The following is a 20,403-nucleotide window of genomic DNA, read 5'->3' as shown; positions in this document are numbered from 1 at the left end:
TACTCTTTTTATTTATGCCAGAAAAATGTCACTGAATTATGTCTACCTTTCTTTATCATGCTTTTAAAAAAGTTAGGAATAAGCTACATTCTTCTCTGACAATAACAATGATTGTGTGACTGCAAATGAGATTACCTCTGAATATAAAAGGAGACCCTTTCTGCCACTTTGTTGATAAACTGGAAGGAAAGTACAGTTCTGGGGGCTCTGATCGCTTATGTAACTGCCTCTTGGATGTAGTGTGTAATCTTCAGATTATTACTCTGCTCAGGAAGAGGTTTTAATCCTGTCCCCAGCACAGAGCAAACCAGGCCGCAGCCAACATCACGTCAACCTATCACTCTGCTGTGACCAGAGTCTGCCGTCACAGTGCTGTCCTCATACAGGATGTTGTTCTGTGGCTGTGTTCAAAAACTATTTGAACAAAACTTTTAGCTCATCAGTGTAGAATTAAAACTCTCAAATGTTGTGGAATTGATGCACACAGACTGCTGTTTTAAAGTCATCATTTCCAGTGTCAGGAAGAAAGTTTGAAGACAGTCAAACTCTCATGGGTCACAATTGTATTATGGTAATGTATCAATGTTATGTGACCAGCCAGTGGTTAGGGGTACGGTCATGTGTGTTCAAGCGTATGACTTTCCAGTACACATCAAAGCTGGCCAAAGTTGAACTCCAAGATGCAAATTTGCTCACGTTTTTCTAATTTAGCACTTCAGTGACTGTACACTAATTAGATCTAAATTTCAGGCTAAAAGAGGATATTATTGTAATGAGTTAGGTGACTGACTCAGGTGATTTGTGTATCTGTCTGTTGTTAAAGGCATGGTTTCTGTGCTCTCTGTTTCAGATTGTTGTGCAGTGAACTCGTGGACCCTCCTTTGTCTTTCCAGTCGCAGCCCCTGCTCTATGGCCTTAAGGTACGTCACACGGGTTTAGTCGCTAGTGTTCAGCTTTGTGCTGTTATTTAAGTTTTACAGAAATTGAAAGCTAAGTAGCGTGGGAATGAGCAGGGTGTTGGATTAATCTTGTTGTTAGTTTTGCTGGATTTCAAAAGCAGCAGTGGGCATAAAAGGAAGAATTTTCTTCTGTCGTTTCTTGCTGGCATTTATCTTCTCCCTCTGTTTGGATAACTTCACTTGTATTCTGTCAATAAACCTTGTCCACGTAGGATTCATGTGGTGAAGAATTTCTTTCTACTTTGCCTGCAGATGTAAAAGACTTCTATTTTTGACAAAAGTTTCATGTTCATCTACACATACTTCTTGCATGTAAAATATATATTTATCAAACCTATAATATAACACAAACACGAGAAGCGGCTAATTTGGCTCATACTCTTATCATAGCAAAATACTTTAAGTATACACACATGTTTTTAATATCATGCAAATGTGTCAACGTTGTGATTCTGTTTCCCTTTAAAAAAAAACCCAGTCTTCTAAAAATTCAATATGAAAATCAGATGGTAAAATTGTCATCTGATATACCAGCATTCTGTAGTTCACTTCCCTCACAGTGCACAGAGCGAGAAAGAAGTGAAATGTGTTTATGTCATATTAAGCTAGCATGCGCAGTACCATTGATGAATGGAATAAAAACAAAAGGAAAAGCAAGAAGTAGAATGCCTCATGTTTATTTCACATGGTCAGAGCTGATCATGATCATGAGTGGATGGCAGCCACCAGATAGAGCTGGTTAGTGGTAACTGGTGCCTGGGAACCTTTTGACAAATCAGTCTATGTACTGATGTAAAGAAGATATGTACAGGAAGTACAGCTTATTTTCTTTTCAGTTTCAGCTTAAATATTAGATAAAACATTTTGAAAATCATAAGTGGATTACCACAACAGTCTGAACACAATAGCACAACAATAATATGGTCGATGGTCCACCCAACATGGGCTCATGCAGTGGTTTTGGGTGTGTTAGGTATATCATAAAGTACGATAGAGATAACTGATAAGTTGGGACACCAAAGGTGAAGTGAGCCCTTATTGCTAGTCAAATTATTTATGCATTCAATGTGTGCACTTACGTGCAGGTGTAGGTAATAAATGTCAGTCCTCAAAGGGTCGATATAGAGCTAATCACAGGGTTTCCATGACGTGTACTGCTCTAAATACTGCGAAGGGGGAAAAAAGAAAAGAGGCAATGTGGCGTAAAATTGTGTTGTGTTGTATTCAGTGTCTGCATTCATGTCTGCATTCATGTCTGCATTCACGTTGATATTTCAGATTCTCAGCATCTCGGCTTTACTGTCAGCTTTCGTGACTGCAGTATTCATAAACAAACTGTATTGCTTCATGTAATCTGTACAAGGCCGCAGGTAGAATACCTTGTACCATGTAGTGTTGTGCTAATTATACTGTTAAGTTGATGTGTATACTGACATTTGTTATTGTCATTTTTAGACAAAGAAATAATTCATCAAAAACTGATTGGTTTGTTACTCTGGTGGGAATATAGCCCCTAGAAATAACACATAAGTTGTTGTTGTCAAATGTCTGGTTGAGTCATGTTGCTTAAGCAAGTTACTAAAAGTTGTATAGCTGAAGTCTGGGGGACTAGCGCCTCCTCAGAATGGTGATTGTTCAGGACAGGAAAGAGGATGGTTTTGATGCAGGGTCTCGTCGGGTCACATTCTCACATTCTTCAGCAGTGACAACCAAGCTCTCTGTGGGCTGTCTCACAACTGTCAATCAGGACTGGCCAGAACCAGCTTGACGTCTCTGTCCAAGCCTCTGTAGGTTGAGCGCTGCATTTCTTGCTCCTCTTTGCAAAGAGAGATGCCTACAAACATAACGTGCGGGTTCTCAGAATTGAAAAGTCAAAGCTGATGGACACAGTATCAATGTGCAGTAATCAAACAGTGGCTGTGAGGAACAGAAAGTTTATTGTACTTATGGCAAGCAATTTGATCTGGTTTTCTGTACATGTAATTGATGTAAACCTCTATAGTATGAGAAAATAAGTAGTGATTTATACTTAAGCAAACAATTGCAATATCTCAAACTGACAGCACAGGATACAATACTATGAGTGCGAAAGAGTGACAGACAAATGCATGTCTTTCAAGTGGTGTGTTTGTTGTGGTTCACACTGATATACACATGTACACTGCTTCGAATATACAAAAGTTATCATTTGGGTTGTAGTGAATATACACAGAAGGTGTTATCAACTGAATACCACAACGCTGTATTTAGGAAGTCTTGGTAAGAAGGGGGTGGATGTCGCTCAGCGGGTAGAGCAGCAGGTCAGCTAGTGATCTGAAGGTCGGTGGTTCAAATCCCGGCTCCCCCGGGCTGAGCTGAGCTGCATGTCGAAGTGTCCTTGAGCAAGATACTGAACCCCAAATTGCTCCTGATGTGCAGCTGGCACCTTGCATCATGGCAGTCTCTGCCATCAGTGAGGGTGTGATGAGCTGGCGACTTGTCCAGGGTGTACCCTGCCTTTGCCGGCTGGGATTGGCTCCAGCAACAACCCCCGCTTAAAAAAGGGATAAAGCGGTTACAGACGATGACATGACATGACATAACAAAACAAGGCTTGGTAAGAGAATTTAAATACATTTCATTTGAAATAGACAAAATGAAGTTAGTATGACCATTTCATCTTGAACAACATTATCCATATAGAGTTACACCGAGGCAGTGACACACACACTGTGAAAATTTTATTTTATGCCTTCATAACTTCAAGTTACACTTGATAGCTCTGCACAGCAGGGCACTTTTGTAGCCTGGATAGTGTGGTTTCTTGTTGCACCATTAGAGGGCAGTGCAACATTGTTTTGATATGCTACTTACCTGACATGGACCTCGAACTGTTTACTGACATCAAGTGGTGGAGAAGTGTTTTCAGAGATGCATACCCAGACAGATCAACATAACTGTAGTAGAGTTTACTGACCAGCCCCCCCAACAGAACGGACTCTGACTTCTGGGCCCCAGCCCACGAGTTTTCCTGTTTTCTCCTGCTTGAAAGCAGAACAAGGCAGAGGCGGGTGGGACCCAGAATGGCATAGGAACGCTGCACATTGTTCCCCGAGCTTCCTCTTCCACATTCCTGGGCTGATTGGGATCTGGGCCTCCTGTGCAGGAGCATTGTTCTAACTCAACAGCACCACAGACCTGGCCCCAGCAAACCACAGCTGCCTCCAACGACCATTGTGGTGCTAGGGCCGGGTGATGGCTATCTTTGCCTCATCAGTCATCCCTCTCTCTCTTTCACTCTGACTCATTTAGTGATTCTTACCAGGATCTGCTGCCTCAGCCCCTTTGCATCTTTGCTTAGGCCTCAGTGTTGCACTATGCCAACAAATGTCTCTGCATTGCAACTTGAAGCAAATTTTGATGGATTTTTATTTTTGGTCAAGATTCATCGGGGAATAACATGCAAGGACTGTCACACAAGTTCTCTGTGTGATTTGATGTACATAAAGATGACAGGCAGCACATCTCTTTTGCAGTAGTATTGTGGGAAGCTTGATAACCCATTGCAGTTTTAACTATAAAACTGAGACTGCCATCTCAAACCTGTGTACCATGTGCTTTTGACAAGAGGCCTAAATGTTTCTTCCTGTGTGTTACCCACTTTCTTTGTAGATTATGAGATTTAGAATGAATTCAGCAATAAACAAATGCATGTTTATGAGTACAAAAGAAGTACTTCCCATTTATCAAAAATTTGACAGCTTTGGACCAATGGAGTGAGTCCAACATTTTGCAGAAGCGTTGGTGAGCCAGCATCCAGCGCTAACAAGCTTTCTGGTGCTTTGCCATCAAATCTTGCTGAGCGTTTTCTTTTTTCCTAGCAATTTGGGGCTTGTCAGTAGATTTTAAGAATTAGATCGTGCTGCCGGGTTTGCTTTCTGTCAGCTGGCCTCTAGGGGGCAGAGTTTGTGCCAAACTGCTGCACTGTATTTATCATTGCATTCTCCTACTATGTGCTTACTCTGCAGGCAAGGTTTGGTCTTGTATAAATGTATTAAAAAAGTGTTGTTGAATTAAATATATAATAGGTTTTTTACTGTTTTTTTTTTAAAATTGCACAAGGAAATAAAAGCGAGAGAATGTTTGGTTTTTTTTTCCCTCTGAGTCTGTGACATTGTTTGTATACTGGAACGGTTATATCATCTCCCTGACATTTTCACATGCTGCAGAGGGTGTAAGCACTTCCTCAAAAGGCTTATGACCACACTCACACACAATGAATTTTTCTTTCCTCTGTATCTTTATCAGAACAAGTAGTTCTTTATGAAAGAGATTGTCACTTTGCCATAACTGAAATAAATTGTGAATAGTTCTTTTGGATCTTATGAAATTGTGCTTTGAATATACTTAAGGCCTATTAAAGCATAATCTAATCTAGTTTACTGGGCTCCAACTAATGTTATATGCAACTTGGAATGGTTTTGATGTCTGTTTGGGGAAAACCCATGACATGATGATAGAGTGAGGATGGAAGGCGCGATTGTGACTAAACATATCATGAAACTTAAATACGTTGAGTTGTCTGTGAATCTGACTTCTGCCAGTGTCATGTCTCATAGATTTCTGAGGCAAAATACAGAAAAATCACTCAGCATATATCAATATTCAAGATCCTGAACATGTCAGTTAAAAAATAGTAAAAAAAAAAAGGTATTCCTCAAGAGACTTGCAAGGATTATGTTTTTCTTTCAGATATCCCGCCACTGTAACTTGGGCTATTTCGTTGCATCCTTGACTCAACCTGACAGCAAATACAGGTCAGGAAGCCTCGCACTATTGCTAAGGGCTACTTCATTAGTATATGGCAACCTGTTTTCTGCTGGCAAAGCATTCATATAACTGGAGAAGGCTTCACTTTAATCTACACTGTTGATCTTGGCACTCATACCTGACACTGCTAGCTAGTTGCTAGTTCAGAGTCACTTTCTGCCACCAGTTTGGCTCCACCCACAACGCACATCATCACTGTAGTAGCGATGTAACGGTATGAAAATTTTACACGTGGTAATAGTGACCAAAATGATCATAGTTATCGGTTTACCGCGGTATTTTTAAAATGTCTTCAAAATGTTGAAAAAACACTGATAAACTGAAATAATTTCAACAAGATTTATATTTAAATAGATTTATTATACATTCAAATGGTCCAAATCCTAAACTTTAACAAAACACTGCAAAATAGGTAATTGGCTTTTTGTGATGAGGCAGCCTCTTTTTGACTGTCCTCGCCCAGCTGTCGCTGAGCTTGGGCTGGGTACTGGTTGGGTCCTGGACGGACGGACAGTAATAATTATGTCATGTATTTCAGTTGTACTTGAGAATTTAAAGTTTGTTGTAGCACTTGAGCTACGCAGAGGTCATTTGACTGCAGAAACTGTGCTTTTACTTTGGATACTTCAAGTACCTTCAGCAGATTAATCCTTAAGGTAACTAAAGTTTTGAATGCAGGACTTGGGATAAATAAAAGATTTGAGTACTTCCTCCACAACTCATATGATACTGACTGTATACTGACTGATACTAGACAAACTGGTCTATTCTCTGTTTACCTCTGTTTAGTCCGCCACCTAATATGGAAATGTATTTATTGTAAAGTTGATGTAGGTACCACTTTCTTGACCAGCCTCTTTTTTTTTTTTACCTTGGTTCATTGCTGTTTTGCTTCAGACAGAAAATGAGCAGCTTTTGTTGTATTTCAGTGGGTAGGTGAGACTCTCCAAAACTCACCAATAGTGTCTATGTGTGGCCACACAACCAATAATGATGACTTAAACAGCTGTTTTAACACCCATTGGATTTTATAGCACTACCAGCTTGTTTTTTACATTACGCTTGCTTAATTCAATATTTGAAATCAAAATACCGGTACTTAATGGAGTCTTAATCAGAGTAAGACTTATGGCAAAATATGACAATATTGTGTATATTTTGTATTGCTCATTTGCTTTATAGTTACTGATGAATCAGCTAAAAAAGCCTACCTTAAAGGCATTTTTAACAGTTTGCCGCACACGGGTGCTACAGTCATCTTCATTTTTTGTTGAGCGTTACAGCTTTGTGTTGATATTGATGACTGGCTATGAGCAACAAATTGATGATTTCTTTAGGCAGTGAGCGTTTATAAGAGTCAGCAGCACAGCGTAGTCCCTCTCACCCCTCAGCCAGGGATATTTGGATGGGTTTGAGTTTGCTGCAGGTACAGGCAGTGCAGCCAAGCAGAGCGCAGCAGTCTGTCATCACTCTGTTCCACAGATCCCCAATACTTTGCTCATTCTGCTTCTCTTCATAATAGCTCAGCAGAGTTGTGCAAAAGTGAAAGCAAGGGGAGGGTGCTTTTGTTATACGTTAGCAAGAAAGCAAACAAGCATTTGTGTTTGTGTTTCAATGTTTACAAGTAACATCATCCCGGCAGCGATAAGGAGCTATCAGTAAACGCAGGAAGGCGAGTGTAGCCCCTCTACGCAAAGCTTTCCGTCTTCTTATAGAGTCTGTCAATCTTCCTCCTCTCTTCTTCTCTTTCACTGGTGAGCAGCCCAGGACAGCAGGGTGTGGCCTGCGTCATCTCTGTTGTGACTGGCTGGTGGCCCAGCCTTGTGTTATCTCCTGTGGAACATGTTCTAGACCCACCCCAGATAGTGCCTGGCACTCCAGCATTGCCCTGCCCACTCACAATTACATCACGACACATGAAAAGTGCCATGTCTGTTTGCTCTCTCCGTTCACTGTGAGCACACAGGTAATGTTGCAGCGTAAGAGGTTTCTCACTCTGTCACTTTGGTTAGCTACAGTAGGGAGCTTCTCCTCGACTAGTTAGTCCAGACAAACAACTTAAGAAAGCCTGACAGGTGGTGTCTCTTTTGGTCTGTAACAGTCCAAACACAAACAGGCCCTGACAGTGAGTGGATGTGGAGCTGCTACATGTAGGTAGTAGCTGGAGACGGACAGGGACTGTACTGTACTGTCTGCTTGCCTGTCTGCAAATGGGGCAGAGGAGGCAGACAGGTAGTTTGTATGGGAGAATGGTATGCCAGAGGCTATTGGACTACGTACCAGAGTGAAAGACAGAGAAAGTCTTGTGGAACATGGAGTTTCTGAAGAGCCTGGTCCCGGCTGTCATCTCAGGGGAGGGGCCCGTTGATCACAGCGGAGCGGTGCCCAGGGATACGGGCCCACGGCTCCTTAGCATGAAACGACTAGGCCTTCTAGTCATGGGACAGACCATTGATGAGGATCCAGAAGATCTGATGATAGTGGTAGAACCGGGGACCAGCTCCTCTAGGCCTGCCAGCAGTAACCGAACCCGCCTCAAAGGTACAACTGACTCACCTGGATATTGATGCAGTAATATCTGTATTGATTTTGTGTCATCATCTTGTCATTCATAGGTGCTTTTTTAAAAAGTACATTCTTAGTTTGGTTTAGAGCTTTATTAACACATAACATAAGTTTGGCTTCCCCTCACTCCATCCAATGTATGTACACATGCTAACATGCTCAAACAAACGCTGTATAGAAGCCGTATACTCTATGAACACTAGGGTTGGGCAAATGCCTGTAATTTTCTAATTAGTGGTAATTGGGGTTCTAGCCCACCAAAGCTCCACTGTCAAAACGTCAGAGAGATACTTGTGTGCTGTGCGAAGCTCATACTATATATACTTTGGAGACTAAAATGCAGCCTTCAGATGAACTTGCAGTCAAAGCTGCATTAACAAAAAGATCCAATATCATCTTCTCAAAGTGTGAGTTAAAGTAAGGTGTAATTGGCATACATGACAGCCATGGACTGATAAATAGTAACAACACAGCATAATTGCTCTCACCAAAACCATATCATGCTCTTTGTTTTTTTAGGATAGTGAGGCCAACCCCCTCCCCAAAATGTGACCTAACGTCAATGTTTTTAAATGTAGCCACCAGGCAGAGCTGTGTGGCAGCTTGTGCTGTGGCAGTCAGATGTGTGAAAGAATCAACCCACTACACTGATTTAAAGGAGAGTTTAAACTAGATTGTAGGATATTGTAGTTTAAATTCTAAATGGATGACTACAGAAAATGTAAGAGTTTCTACATAGTTTATGAATACAGTAAATAAAGTATTTAAAACTGGAGCAACATGAACAATTGACGGTCATCTCTTCAGTTGTCAGAAGTAGATATGATCATCAATCAGCAATTTAAACCTTTACTGAGTGGTGACTACCAGTGTTGTGAAAGGCAGCCTTATTGGTAATGAACCCACTAATGGGGCTTTTCCATACACATGTGCTAGCTGGGCTTGGCTTGACTTGGTATGACTTGGCACGTCGGCATATGGACATCATTGTCATTGCAATAGGGCTGCCCATTTGAAGGTGTGCCTTTTTAACTGATGCTACACATTTCTTGAGTCGATGACATTTAAAACCAGCTGAGCTGATCCATAGCTGTGATTAGTGGTCAGGAGCAGCTGTAAAAACTGATCCTTCCCGCAGTATTTCTGAAGAATAGGGGTGGGAATCACTGAGTAACTCAGAATGCGATTCAGGATATGTTGCCCACAGTAACGATTATATCACAATACAGCGAGTCTGCAATAATCAATATCAAAGACAGTCATCTGATAATGCATCACAATATCTGTCAAACTAAAGAATGCTAAAAATTTTGTCCCACCACCACTGAGGAATTGCTGCTAACAAAGATCTGCTAATTCTCCGATGAATCTTTTGTCATTTACCATATATTCTTTACATTTACAGTCCCCTGTTACTTTGTCATTTAAAAGCTTTAATTAAAGCAGCCACAAAAAAGAGTGCCAATGCGAAGGTAGACTCATTTCCATACTCTAGCTCTGCAGGGCTTTTTTTCTCCCTTTTTAGAATTGTTTGGGTTTCACCTACTTGTGATTTGGTATCATTTGCTCTCATTAACCCGGATGCCAGGAGCAGCAGGCAGCCACTTTTAGTAAAGCTCTTCTAAACTGGCTTCACATCACCCAAAGACTTGAATGGTATTTTGCTGGGTTTATTTTGTACATTTATCCTTACATGACACACATGCCCTGTACCACTGCAAGACCCCTGTCAAGACAATTGTGTGCATCTCCACACTGTTGAGTTGATGCAAGCTTATGTCAGACTGACCAATGCACATGTACTTTGGTCGTGATCTCATGATAGAAATCATTATTGGAAACTCGAAACAAAGCTGTGATGCAGATTATGTTTTGTAATGCCAAGTCATTCAGCAAGTATTAGAGGACTGGTTTTGAGACCTGCCTTCTGTGGAGTTTGTAACTATAGTTTGAGAGTTGAGGTTCTGAAGTATGCATTGTGTTGACAATGTTAATCCTTTGAAGTTGGTTCACTGTTGTGTCTCTGGATACAATAGTTAAAGGTTTAGTACATGTGTGTGTGCACATACGAATTATGTATGTGTGCAAGCCAGCCCGTTTGCATCAGCAGGTGGGGTGATGACTTGTCATCAGCCTCTCAGTACAGCTTCTCGCAGTGCTACCTGTCAGAGCATGCTTGCTCCCTGTTTGCTTGTGGCTAAAGCATGTCTGAGCTCTCCCTTCTGCTCTGTTCAAGACAGCTAGTTGAACTAACCCACAATAACAATTACATGTGTTTAATTCAGAGCCATCGCAAGCTGTGATGGTAAAATAAATGTTTTGTGGCTCAGCTCAGGTAACTATTGTGTGTTTGTGTGTTAGCTGAAGCTGCTGGTGATGGGATGATATTCACATCAAAAGACGAGATGACTCCAACCTACAGACTGAATTGGGCAAATTGTTTTCAAATCTTTCCTTTCTTTCTTTCCAACTAGGAAACATCCGGCATATTAGAAAAATCTCCTTTTTTCAACATGCTGGTGGTGGCAGGGGTCATAATGGTGAGTTTTGTCATGAAAAAAGCAGAACAGTAGTTGAGGTAAGGTGGTAGACTGGTGTATTCATACTTCAGGATAATTTCCCCTGTGTTTTAAACAGAGCTGAGTGCCACTCCCTTGTTGCCGAACAAGCATGGCCTGAGTTGGCTTTTAAGGTGGTGCTGCGCTTTTCTTTTAGTCATTTGTCTTTCTTTCACACAGTGACATCAGCCAGCTGCTGGATGTACAGCTGAGTTTTTGGGAAGGGTTTGATTGGGACGGTATTTGGTTAATGGGTGCAGCAGGTTTCCTGTTTGTGATTTGGGAGTGTTTGGAGCATGTGACTGAACATGAGTGTGCACTAGTGGGTTGTGCTTCTGTAATGTAAGATGCGCATGTGATTTCTGTCCTAACAGCCCATAGGGTGTGTATCCTTTACTGACAGCCAGGACAAACGTATTCATCGGGTTTCTGAAATGGTCCTCGGCCGATCCTAGTGAAACAAACCTCATAATGGTGCAGCTCAGTGCAGATTCGGCACTTAGTGGGAATGTGGTGTCAAAGCTGGTAAGACAAATGCCATGAATCATTGTTAGTGCTCTTACTCCAACCAGCTCTCCCAATAAATGCTCCCCCATAGCGAGCAACTTTCCTTCATTTGAAGGAGTCCTATGAATAATGAGCTGACCTTTTTGTATCTGTGTGACGATGAGTTTTAATTCAGATTTACTTGCTGCTCTGCTCTCATTCCATAGATAGAATACACTTCTGACCTCAGAATGACTCTGTGCTGGAATGAGTTGCCTCTCATTCATCTCATTTCCCTGGCAAGTCTGAGAAGTGACTGTCAGTGGAGATTGGCTTTGACTTGGTTTGTAGTTTGTGCAGGTTTGAGTTATTTTATAAAGATTTTTTTTTATTATAATACAGCTACACAGAACTACGCAATCATCAAATTTTGATATCAATTACGATTTTGGCTTTCAGGAATTATGAAAACATGATTACCAAGGCAGCACGATTATTATGCTGCATTCAGTGTTGCACTGTTGTTTGTGTTTTATGTAATAAATCATGTCCAGTAGTTAATATGCTGGTATTCTACTGTGGCTTGAGCTCGAATTATCAATAATATCGATATGAGAGTACATATCGATTCTGAATTTCTGAGACGGTTTCCATCCTCCATCTGCAGTATTGATAAACCTGTAAAAGCTGTGCTGTCTCTGACAACGAGTTGATACAAACACTTCTGCAGAGCCCACAAAGAGCCCACTTGGCCTCAATCTTCTGACTAAGACCATACGTAAATTATCTCTGATGCTTTTCCGCTTTACATGCAGTACACAATTGTTGTTATGTTATCTTTAAAAGGTTCAACATGTAAGAGTTGGCTGGCTCTTGAATTTACTACAAATAGGGGGCAGCATATCACATCACTGCTAACTGCTGTTAACTGTAGCTGGTATTTGCTAAACTCAATTAACAGTGTAGCTAGTGGTCATATTAGCTGACTTTGCCTGGACTTGAAGCTCGGGGGGTCCGTAAGTGTTGGTGTTGCTTTGCTTAAACAAAAATTCTTGCGTATTGTTGTGTCAGGTTTTCCCCATGGTTTCAAATATCAATATTTTTGAGTATGTACTTACAAAGGTTTGAAACCTTAGTCCAAATGTGTTAGATTTGTGTCTTGATAATTGTTTGGAGGAAAGTAAGACACAGCTTGTTGACTCATGGGAGCAAGTGGAAGTGAGGAGCTGTGCAGGTTGCAGAGTTGTGCTGCATACCCAGACTGCTGTGATGGATCTAAATGGCGTGTCCTCTGCAGCCCAGGCACTACCGGGGAGGTCAGGGATTGAATTACAGCTCCTATCGATTATTGTTCCCACCACTGCCCTTCAGAGAGGCCAGGACAGGAAATGCATCCTCCAGCCTGTGGGCTCCTGGGAGGAGCAGCTCCCCTGTACTGTCTGCAGTCAGAATGGTTAGCTGTCAGTCACTGCTCCCACTTTGTGAATGGAGCATCTAGAATTTGCCCTGGTCGTACATTTAGTTGAGATTATTTAATCAGTGAGCTCTTTCCAGGAAGTCCGTTATGATGATGTTTATTTGAAGTCCTCAACTTACGTCAGGTCTGTTGGACATTAGCTCTCAGGAGTATTGTTCCCAGAGAGATGATGCTGTCAGTTATTCCTCTGCATTCCTTAAACAATAAAGCTTGTTTACAGAAAACAGTGACTGCAGACGTCTCTGCATGTTTGTATGCTAACTGTTTTGCTGATAAGGATGATGTTATGAACTCTAATTCTGTTTTTAAACATAATGTATAAACAGGAGGCTTTTGCCTTCCTAGCACTGACCCAGAGCTTTAGCTAAAGGCTTTAGTGTTCCTCAAACGTGTTTTCATGGTCCAGTGTAGCATTTAGGGGTTAGAACTTGTAGAAAATTAATAAAATAATTGCATAAATATAACATTTATTATATTTGTCCCTATTGTGTAATTACCAGAAACATTGTTTTTCATAGTTTGGATTGAGCCTTTTATATCATGCTTTTAGTCCTCCATTGTGGAGGTTGAGACGAGGTGTACTGAGTTGGTTGGAACCTGCAACCTGAACTCCTAGATGCCACTAAATCCTACATACTGGACCTAATGAAGCCTTCAGATAGTGCTAGGTACAGACTGGAATGGTTTTAGAAAGTTACATTTGAAAATAACTAAACTTGACCTAAACCCAAAGCCAAATTCAATTGTCTGGCTGCTTTGTCATGCCCCAATGTGCTTGTGTCTTGTAGCAGAAGCTAGAATGGATGTACTTGTGAATCAAATAGGATAAATGGTTAGGCTGAATCCAAAGGACAATTGAAGCAAAGAATAATTTAAAAAATGCCAAAGAAACACAAATGTGCAGTTTTAAACCAAAGCTGTGGCTCACAGTGTACATTCAAAGGTACACTGACATTTTTGGAAATGCATTTTTAGTTTTCAGACGGACGTGAAAACAATTCTGACCTTCATTCAAAGATATAATGTGTAAAATTTAGCATTAAAATGTGTGCTTACATTATCCAAGATGTTTCCAACAGTGGGTGGAAATTCAAAGTTTATTCAAAGTAGCGGTGTGTTTCAATTGGTCGCCTTTCACTAAGGACATGATCACATTTAGGGGTGTGATGATCTCTCGTACATTGAGGAAGGAAGTGAACATGATTAAGTGGAAGGTGAACAGACTTTGATATGTGACATGTCCGTGAACATTTCTGTCTGAATCAGATTTTCATCAACAAATGGTGACTCTACTTCACCTCATCATAATACAAGCTACGTCTTTGTTCTGATTGAGAGTCTCCTGGCGGTAGAAGTTACATAATCTCAGCAAGATTTCCCAACTGGCAACAATCTATCATCTTTTTCATCTGTGTCCAAAACTTGCAAGATGTCGTCATACTAAATAAAGCAACATTTATTTATGTAATTGCGACAAATGTGCAACGGGGCTGTAAAGAATCTGTGCTTGTTTATTACAAGGCAGAGTTTCACAGTGGAAGCCTGCATCAGGGTAGCACCAGCCAGAGCTTGACAAAGCATCTGCTTGTGTTGTGTTTGTTTGCAATGAGCTCTGCCTCATTTTGCATAACTTGTGTAGTGGAGGACATGTGACAGCGAAGAGACTGAGGGCGAGAGAGAGAGAGAGAGAGAGAGAGACAGAAATGAAGACTAAACTTACAGAAGACAAAGAACATTTGTCTGTCCCAGTGCTCTTCCCCCTCCGAATATTTTGTTAACAAACTTAATCCTGCGCTTGACTACAAATTGCTTCATGTCATGTGGATCTGTTTTTAAGTCTGTGCGAGAGAAGGAAGTGCTGCCGTCAACACAAGATTAAAGCATCGGATGAATCAGGTGTCTGTTTGTGTCTCCTACACAAACACACAGTGAGCTGTATCCTCACTAATGTGGTGTGGTTTGTTCATCATTCTGCGTGTTACTACGCCTGGTAGCATTTGGACAGAGCAGTGATGTAATGCCCATGACTCCAATGGGTGTGAACGGTTAGCTTATCAAATAGGTTAGCTATGATCTCTTGCACACCATGATCCAAGATTAGAAATTGTCAGAAAGTACCAGTAACATAGTGTCAGGTACACATGTCCCATTATTATGATGACACATGCCTCCAATGCTTTTTTGTGTGCCGTTATGGTACACTTTACTTTGTTTTGAACCTGGGAATATATTGCACATGTTATTTAGGCAGACAGTAATTTGATTATTTTCGAACAAAGATCTAAACAGGAGTAGAACTACTAATTTGAGTTCAATATATCCTCCCTTTCTTTCCTTCTCTCTCTTTCATCCTCCCATTCTTTCCTTTCCCTCCTACTGCAGTCAGGGATGACGCATCAGTATTGCTGTGGAGCTTACAGGAAGTGTCGTTTTGATAGGCCAGCAGAGAGGCAGCACAGTAGCAGCTCTGACATGCGTATGCATTGCTGAACCACAGCCAGGGAACACTCGCAGCATTTTGATGACATCACCCACACACTGTGCTCCCGCCTCCCTTCTGTTTGCTGTTGAAACAAGCTCGCTCTCACTCGGAGAGAAAAGAGCAGGCATCAGTAAAAGAACAAGAGCTGGCTCGGAAGAGGAGGGGCCGCCCGTGAGCGAATGGAGAGGGAGAGACTGCTTTGGGGGGAGGCGGAGGGTGGCTGACGCTGCTAGTGGGCTAGGACTGGCACACATACACACACAGGAAGAGAAGAGGAGAGGGAATATTGCAGTGCATTGTTAAGACTTCTATCGTGTACTGTTCTTGCTGCTGTTTTTCTCCTGTCAGGAGCAAAAGTTCTCACGCAGTTTTGTCTTTCGCCTTTCTGGATTGTTCCGTGCTGAAATGGGGATGAGGGACTCTGTGGACTGGCAAGTGGGCAGCAGGCGCCGGGGTGGAATACTTCTCTAACTAGCCAGGCTATGCTCTCTCTCCTCCTCTCCCAGCGCAGTTTCACTCCTCAGTGACCTAAGTGGCAGAAGGAAACAAACGCTTTTTGGGTCTCTTTTCCTCAGCAGCTGCTCATACTGTCATTCAGGATGATGCCTTTAACTAGCACCTGTGGAGGGTAGCGTTCAGCTCCGATCAGTGGAGAGGAGCCACACATGTGAGAGGTGTATGGTTTTTTTGGTGAAGAGTGGAACGTTTGGGTTTAGTGAAATGAAAGTGACGGGAGCCGTGTAGAATTAGTGCCTTCTGGTGAAGCCTAACTTTTTGAGAGCCGCCATGCTGAGCCTGCAGGATTCGGTCTTCTTTGAGATCAGCATCAAATCTCTGCTGAAGTCTTGGAGTAGCAGCTGTGAGTACCTTGCCAAGCTTGCACTCATGTTTACATACCACACTTGGCCACCAGACTTATCTACCCCACACAGCCAGCAGACCCCTTGCAGCATTGTGCATGTTTGCATGCAATCCAGTCCGTGCTTGGAGATTTCCTATCTCCTCCTTGTAGAAGAAAAGTGGTTATTAATGGAGTTGTCAAGATGACTGATGATGTTTAGTCCAGGTTTAGCCAGGCTCGTTTGATGTGAATGCAGGTTGCAGCAGATTCCACCCTCTTCCTCCTGCTCACCATCGCTACACTGGCTCCAGGTTGTTCCATAGATAATGTTTCTATTGATGAGTGTCTGCTGATACAAAACACAGGTAGACGCGACATACTCTCTCTGTTAGCACTGGCTGATCCAAACTCTTCTGACTTTTTGTCAACTTTTTGTAATTTCAACATCCGAATCTTTCTTTTTAGCCTCGCACACAAGACAATCTTCATCCCCTCCTTTTTTTCCCTCCTACTTTTATAACCCTCTCTCTCTTCCCTCTGGGGCAGCTAATGTTTCCCTACTATTGATCCGTCTTCTGGGTCTCTCCTATTATTAGCTTCCCATACAGCCCATATTACATTAGGAATCAAAAAGGCGCTGGCTCTTCAGTCTCAACAAAATGTTTCGATGGACAAAGAAAAAAAAACCCCCAGAAGGTTGAATTTTCGAGCTGCCACTGCTGATTCATCAGTCCAATTTTATCCGCTTTAATTATTACACACAACCCTATTTCTCATGCAACTGTAGATAAAAAAAAAAAATGTCTGGCACAATTATCTTCATTGACATATAAAATGTTAATCATTTATTTAGATTAATCCATTAGTTTGTCAGACAATGGCAAATGGACAATCAGTTTCCCAAAGCCCAAGATGTTTGTTCTCAAATATCTTGTTTTGTCCATAATCCAAAGATATTAAGTTTACTGTCATAGAGGAGTAAAAAAAAATGCTGTCATTTAAGAAGCTGGAATTAGAATTTTGACTTTCTTTCCTACTTTCACTGATCAACTAAATACATGACATTTGCATGGTGAATCGTTACAGCTATATTTAGATCACATTGCAGCTTTGGTGCTTCACGTTTTTGAAGTGTGTCTGATTTGACAGACCTGACTATCCACACAGGCACACGGTGAACAGCCTTCACCACAGAGCTTTAGCTGTGACTACAGAACACCAGCCACACAAACATTCTACTTGTCCGAAAAAAGGAATGTATGGTTTGCCTTTTTCTAGGGATCACCTGAGATGTCCTGCTTGGCTTATGGGATGGTTCAAGAGACATTAATGTGACATCATCTACTTTAGGGCAAAGACAGGCCAAGGTTGTCAGAGTACAAATCAGACTGACTGATCAAAGACTCCTTTTGTGTGTAAGATGTTACTGAGACCATTGCACCAGCTTTTCCTCTATTTATCTATCTCTGACACAAACATGTGCTTAAAGCTGTTGAGAACATGTTGTACATGCTTGTTCTGGATATGGAGGTATTGAATTTGTTCTAGATAAAATGACTCTGTCATGTTTGGATTTTAAGCTGGGAACAACCATCAGGCCAAATTTGATCAGAAAAGATTAGAGTGGAGATGTGATTTGGTCCCAAACCATTTATTGATTTATAAAGGATTGACCAGTTAAGGATGTAAACTGTCTTGTTATTTAATTTTTCTGCAGTATATTATTGCAGAGGTTCACTGTCTTTAATAAAAATAACAGAGAAAGAAATTGTTACACTTCTTTGTCAAGGAAATTGAGTTGAGGTGCTATATAAACCATATGTTTAAGAAATTAGCCGACTGATCATCATAAGAATCAGCAGTTTCAGTGTCATCGACATAACAAGAAATTGTGTTGATTTGCTTAATTTAAGTGAATGGCTTGGACTGATCTTTTGGGCCTTCACCTTTGTAGTCAAATCCATAGTGTGCAGAAAATTAAGATTTTTAGACAGTGACAAATAGTATAGTTGTGTGCTTACTAAGGACTCAGTAACATTGAGTGTTTACTATGGATTGAGAAGTCTCAAAGCCTGTTGAGTGAAGCTGCTCTGTAGTCTGGTGGTATGACAGTGGATACTTTTTTCTTTTTTTGGGCTAGGTTGATGGATACCAATAATGTTTAATCAGCTGCTGCAGAGCGTTGAGGTCCGGGGCTTTGAGTGAATCATGCCAGTTTGTGAGGTTTCCAGTCAGGGGTCTTTCTTTTGCTCCCGTGTAAACGTTTACGAAAAATCTGACATAGCTGTTCTTATTCTTCAGGTGTGTGAAGACTGTGTGGAGTGCAGTAGATATGACATCCTTTCTCCTATCTACATATCCTTACATTGAAATAGGGTCCGTATTGTACAGTTAAATCACCTTCACCTCACATAATTTCGGTATTACCGGGATTTTTAACCTTTGAACACAATTTTAGACCTTGTCTTACTTTTCAATAAATAGCTTTACAAAGTAGCTGTAAAACATCCACCTGTTGAGTAAACAGCTTTCTTCCATTTGGCCCTCTTTCTAATTACCCACCCCCTCTCTCCCCTCTTTCCTCTATCCTGTGCTCAGTGCCAGTTTTTTCATTGGGCCTCTCAAACAAAGAAGGCCTAATTTCACAAACCCTCTCTAAGCTGTCCTGCTACAACCTCCAACCATTCACTGTTTCTATGTGATGTTTTTTTTCCCTGTGCTGTGAATACTGAAAATGTTGTTGAATGTTAAACAATGATGTACTCAGTGTCCCAAGACTTAGAGATGTTCACGTTTGGTTGGAACAACCGGTAATATGTTCAATCATCAATGCATATGGTGAGGTCACAGTTGAGCCCTTATAAATTGTTGAATCGATTGCTTGATTGATAATGGAGCATACATATTGGTTTCCTGCCTTGTACTGATGTCTTATCAGCTTCTAGTAACAACACATAAGTTGTCTTTTTTATTTTGAAGTATTACAGATGAAGAACAGACTAGTAGTAACTTGTCAGAGGCTGAGCATGTTGAGACACAATAGCTGAACTGACGCTACCACACCACATAAACATAGGCAGTGACTCCTTTGTTTCATTCTAAAAAAAAAAAAAAATGGACACACTCCTGGCCCTGCATTCCAGCAGTATGTGTGTGTTTGTGCTGTTGTTGCTGGTTGTCCTGATAGGGGAAGTGAGCAGGCGTTTGGGAGGGTTTTATTATAACTGTGACAAGGTGGAGTCACTGCTCTAATAGTTATGCAATCCTGCGGGGTGCTTCGTTTCTTCAGCTCAACTGTGGAACTTTGGCAGAGTGGGGCTACAAGCCTCTCACAACAAAACAGTTTTCTTATTCGGCATTTTTGTAGTTTCTATCGCAGCTGTAGTCACAGTATTGTCTAGCTTTATGGTACAGTTGTTTTGAATCTCCGAGATGTTAGTGTTCTCTTGGGCACAGATAGAAAGTGTTCCAGGCTATGACAGAACAAAGAGACACTGTATCTTGGCGGGTGGCATGAAGGATATATTGAGTAGAAGACCAACTCTGAACTGGTAAATCAGAGGCCAGGAAAAAAAAAACGTAATTGTTTTTCAGTTCTCTCAGCCTTGATTACCTTAAGAACCAAGGCATGTTTCAGTTCTTTAAATCTTTTTTCCATTTCTTATAGTGTGTATACAGCACTGAAGACAACCAGCAGGAGATTTGTCAGCAAAGAGCCACAATGATTAATCAATTAGTTGATTGAAAGAGAATTTATCGCCTACTATCGTGATAATCGAGTAATCGTAGTCACTTTGTTCTCTACTCTTTGACAAACTATAGACTAAGTAATGAATCAAACAATCATGACAATGATTAACATTTTAATTGATGAAAATAATTGTTTCACAAAATGGCATCATACTTGAAATACAACCAAAGCATGACGGCTTTCTTCAAAGCCCTTTATCACAGGGCAAGCTTTCTTTTTTACATATTAATAGCAAAGCATGCCAAAGCTTTTGCATTTAGATTTGAATGGGAAAGAGAACATGACCTCAGGGTCATAAGTGAGTCACTAGCTTGAGTTAGTTCAGTTCCTGGTTTAAACTGTGAGAGGCAACCCTACAGTTTTTCAGTCGTTTACAAAGATTTGCACAGCGGGGTCAGTTTTGGAAGGGAATCATAGTTTGGCATGCCACAAATGACTGGCATGTCTTCGGGATAAAGAGAGACAGCGAGGGAGG

At 41.2% G+C, this 20,403-nt stretch overlaps 1 protein-coding gene across 12 annotated transcripts in view; it reads left to right on the top strand.

Annotated features, from left to right (window-relative positions):
- Positions 1 to 20,403, top strand: part of fryl (furry homolog, like) — a 68,209-nt gene that overhangs the window by 4,425 nt on the left and 43,381 nt on the right. For 4 of the 12 annotated variants that reach the window (XM_037113761.1, XM_037113759.1, XM_037113760.1 and 1 more), the window contains exons 1-2: positions 7,726 to 8,309; positions 10,808 to 10,873. In XM_037113761.1, the coding sequence (XP_036969656.1) occupies positions 8,081 to 8,309; positions 10,808 to 10,873 (295 nt within the window). In that variant the 5' untranslated portion in view covers positions 7,726 to 8,080. Of the gene's footprint in view, positions 1 to 850; positions 921 to 7,725; positions 8,310 to 10,807; positions 10,874 to 15,607; positions 16,196 to 20,403 lie in introns of those variants that run through there. The other 8 variants (XM_037113764.1, XM_037113762.1, XM_037113758.1 and 5 more) reach the window with 5 other exon arrangements.

The sequence above is a fragment of the Acanthopagrus latus genome, chromosome 11 (genome assembly GCF_904848185.1).
Source record: "Acanthopagrus latus isolate v.2019 chromosome 11, fAcaLat1.1, whole genome shotgun sequence".
Lineage (NCBI taxonomy): Eukaryota > Metazoa > Chordata > Actinopteri > Spariformes > Sparidae > Acanthopagrus > Acanthopagrus latus.
The sequence above is the reverse complement of the archived record's forward strand: the minus strand, read 5'-3'. Positions and strand labels throughout refer to the sequence as shown.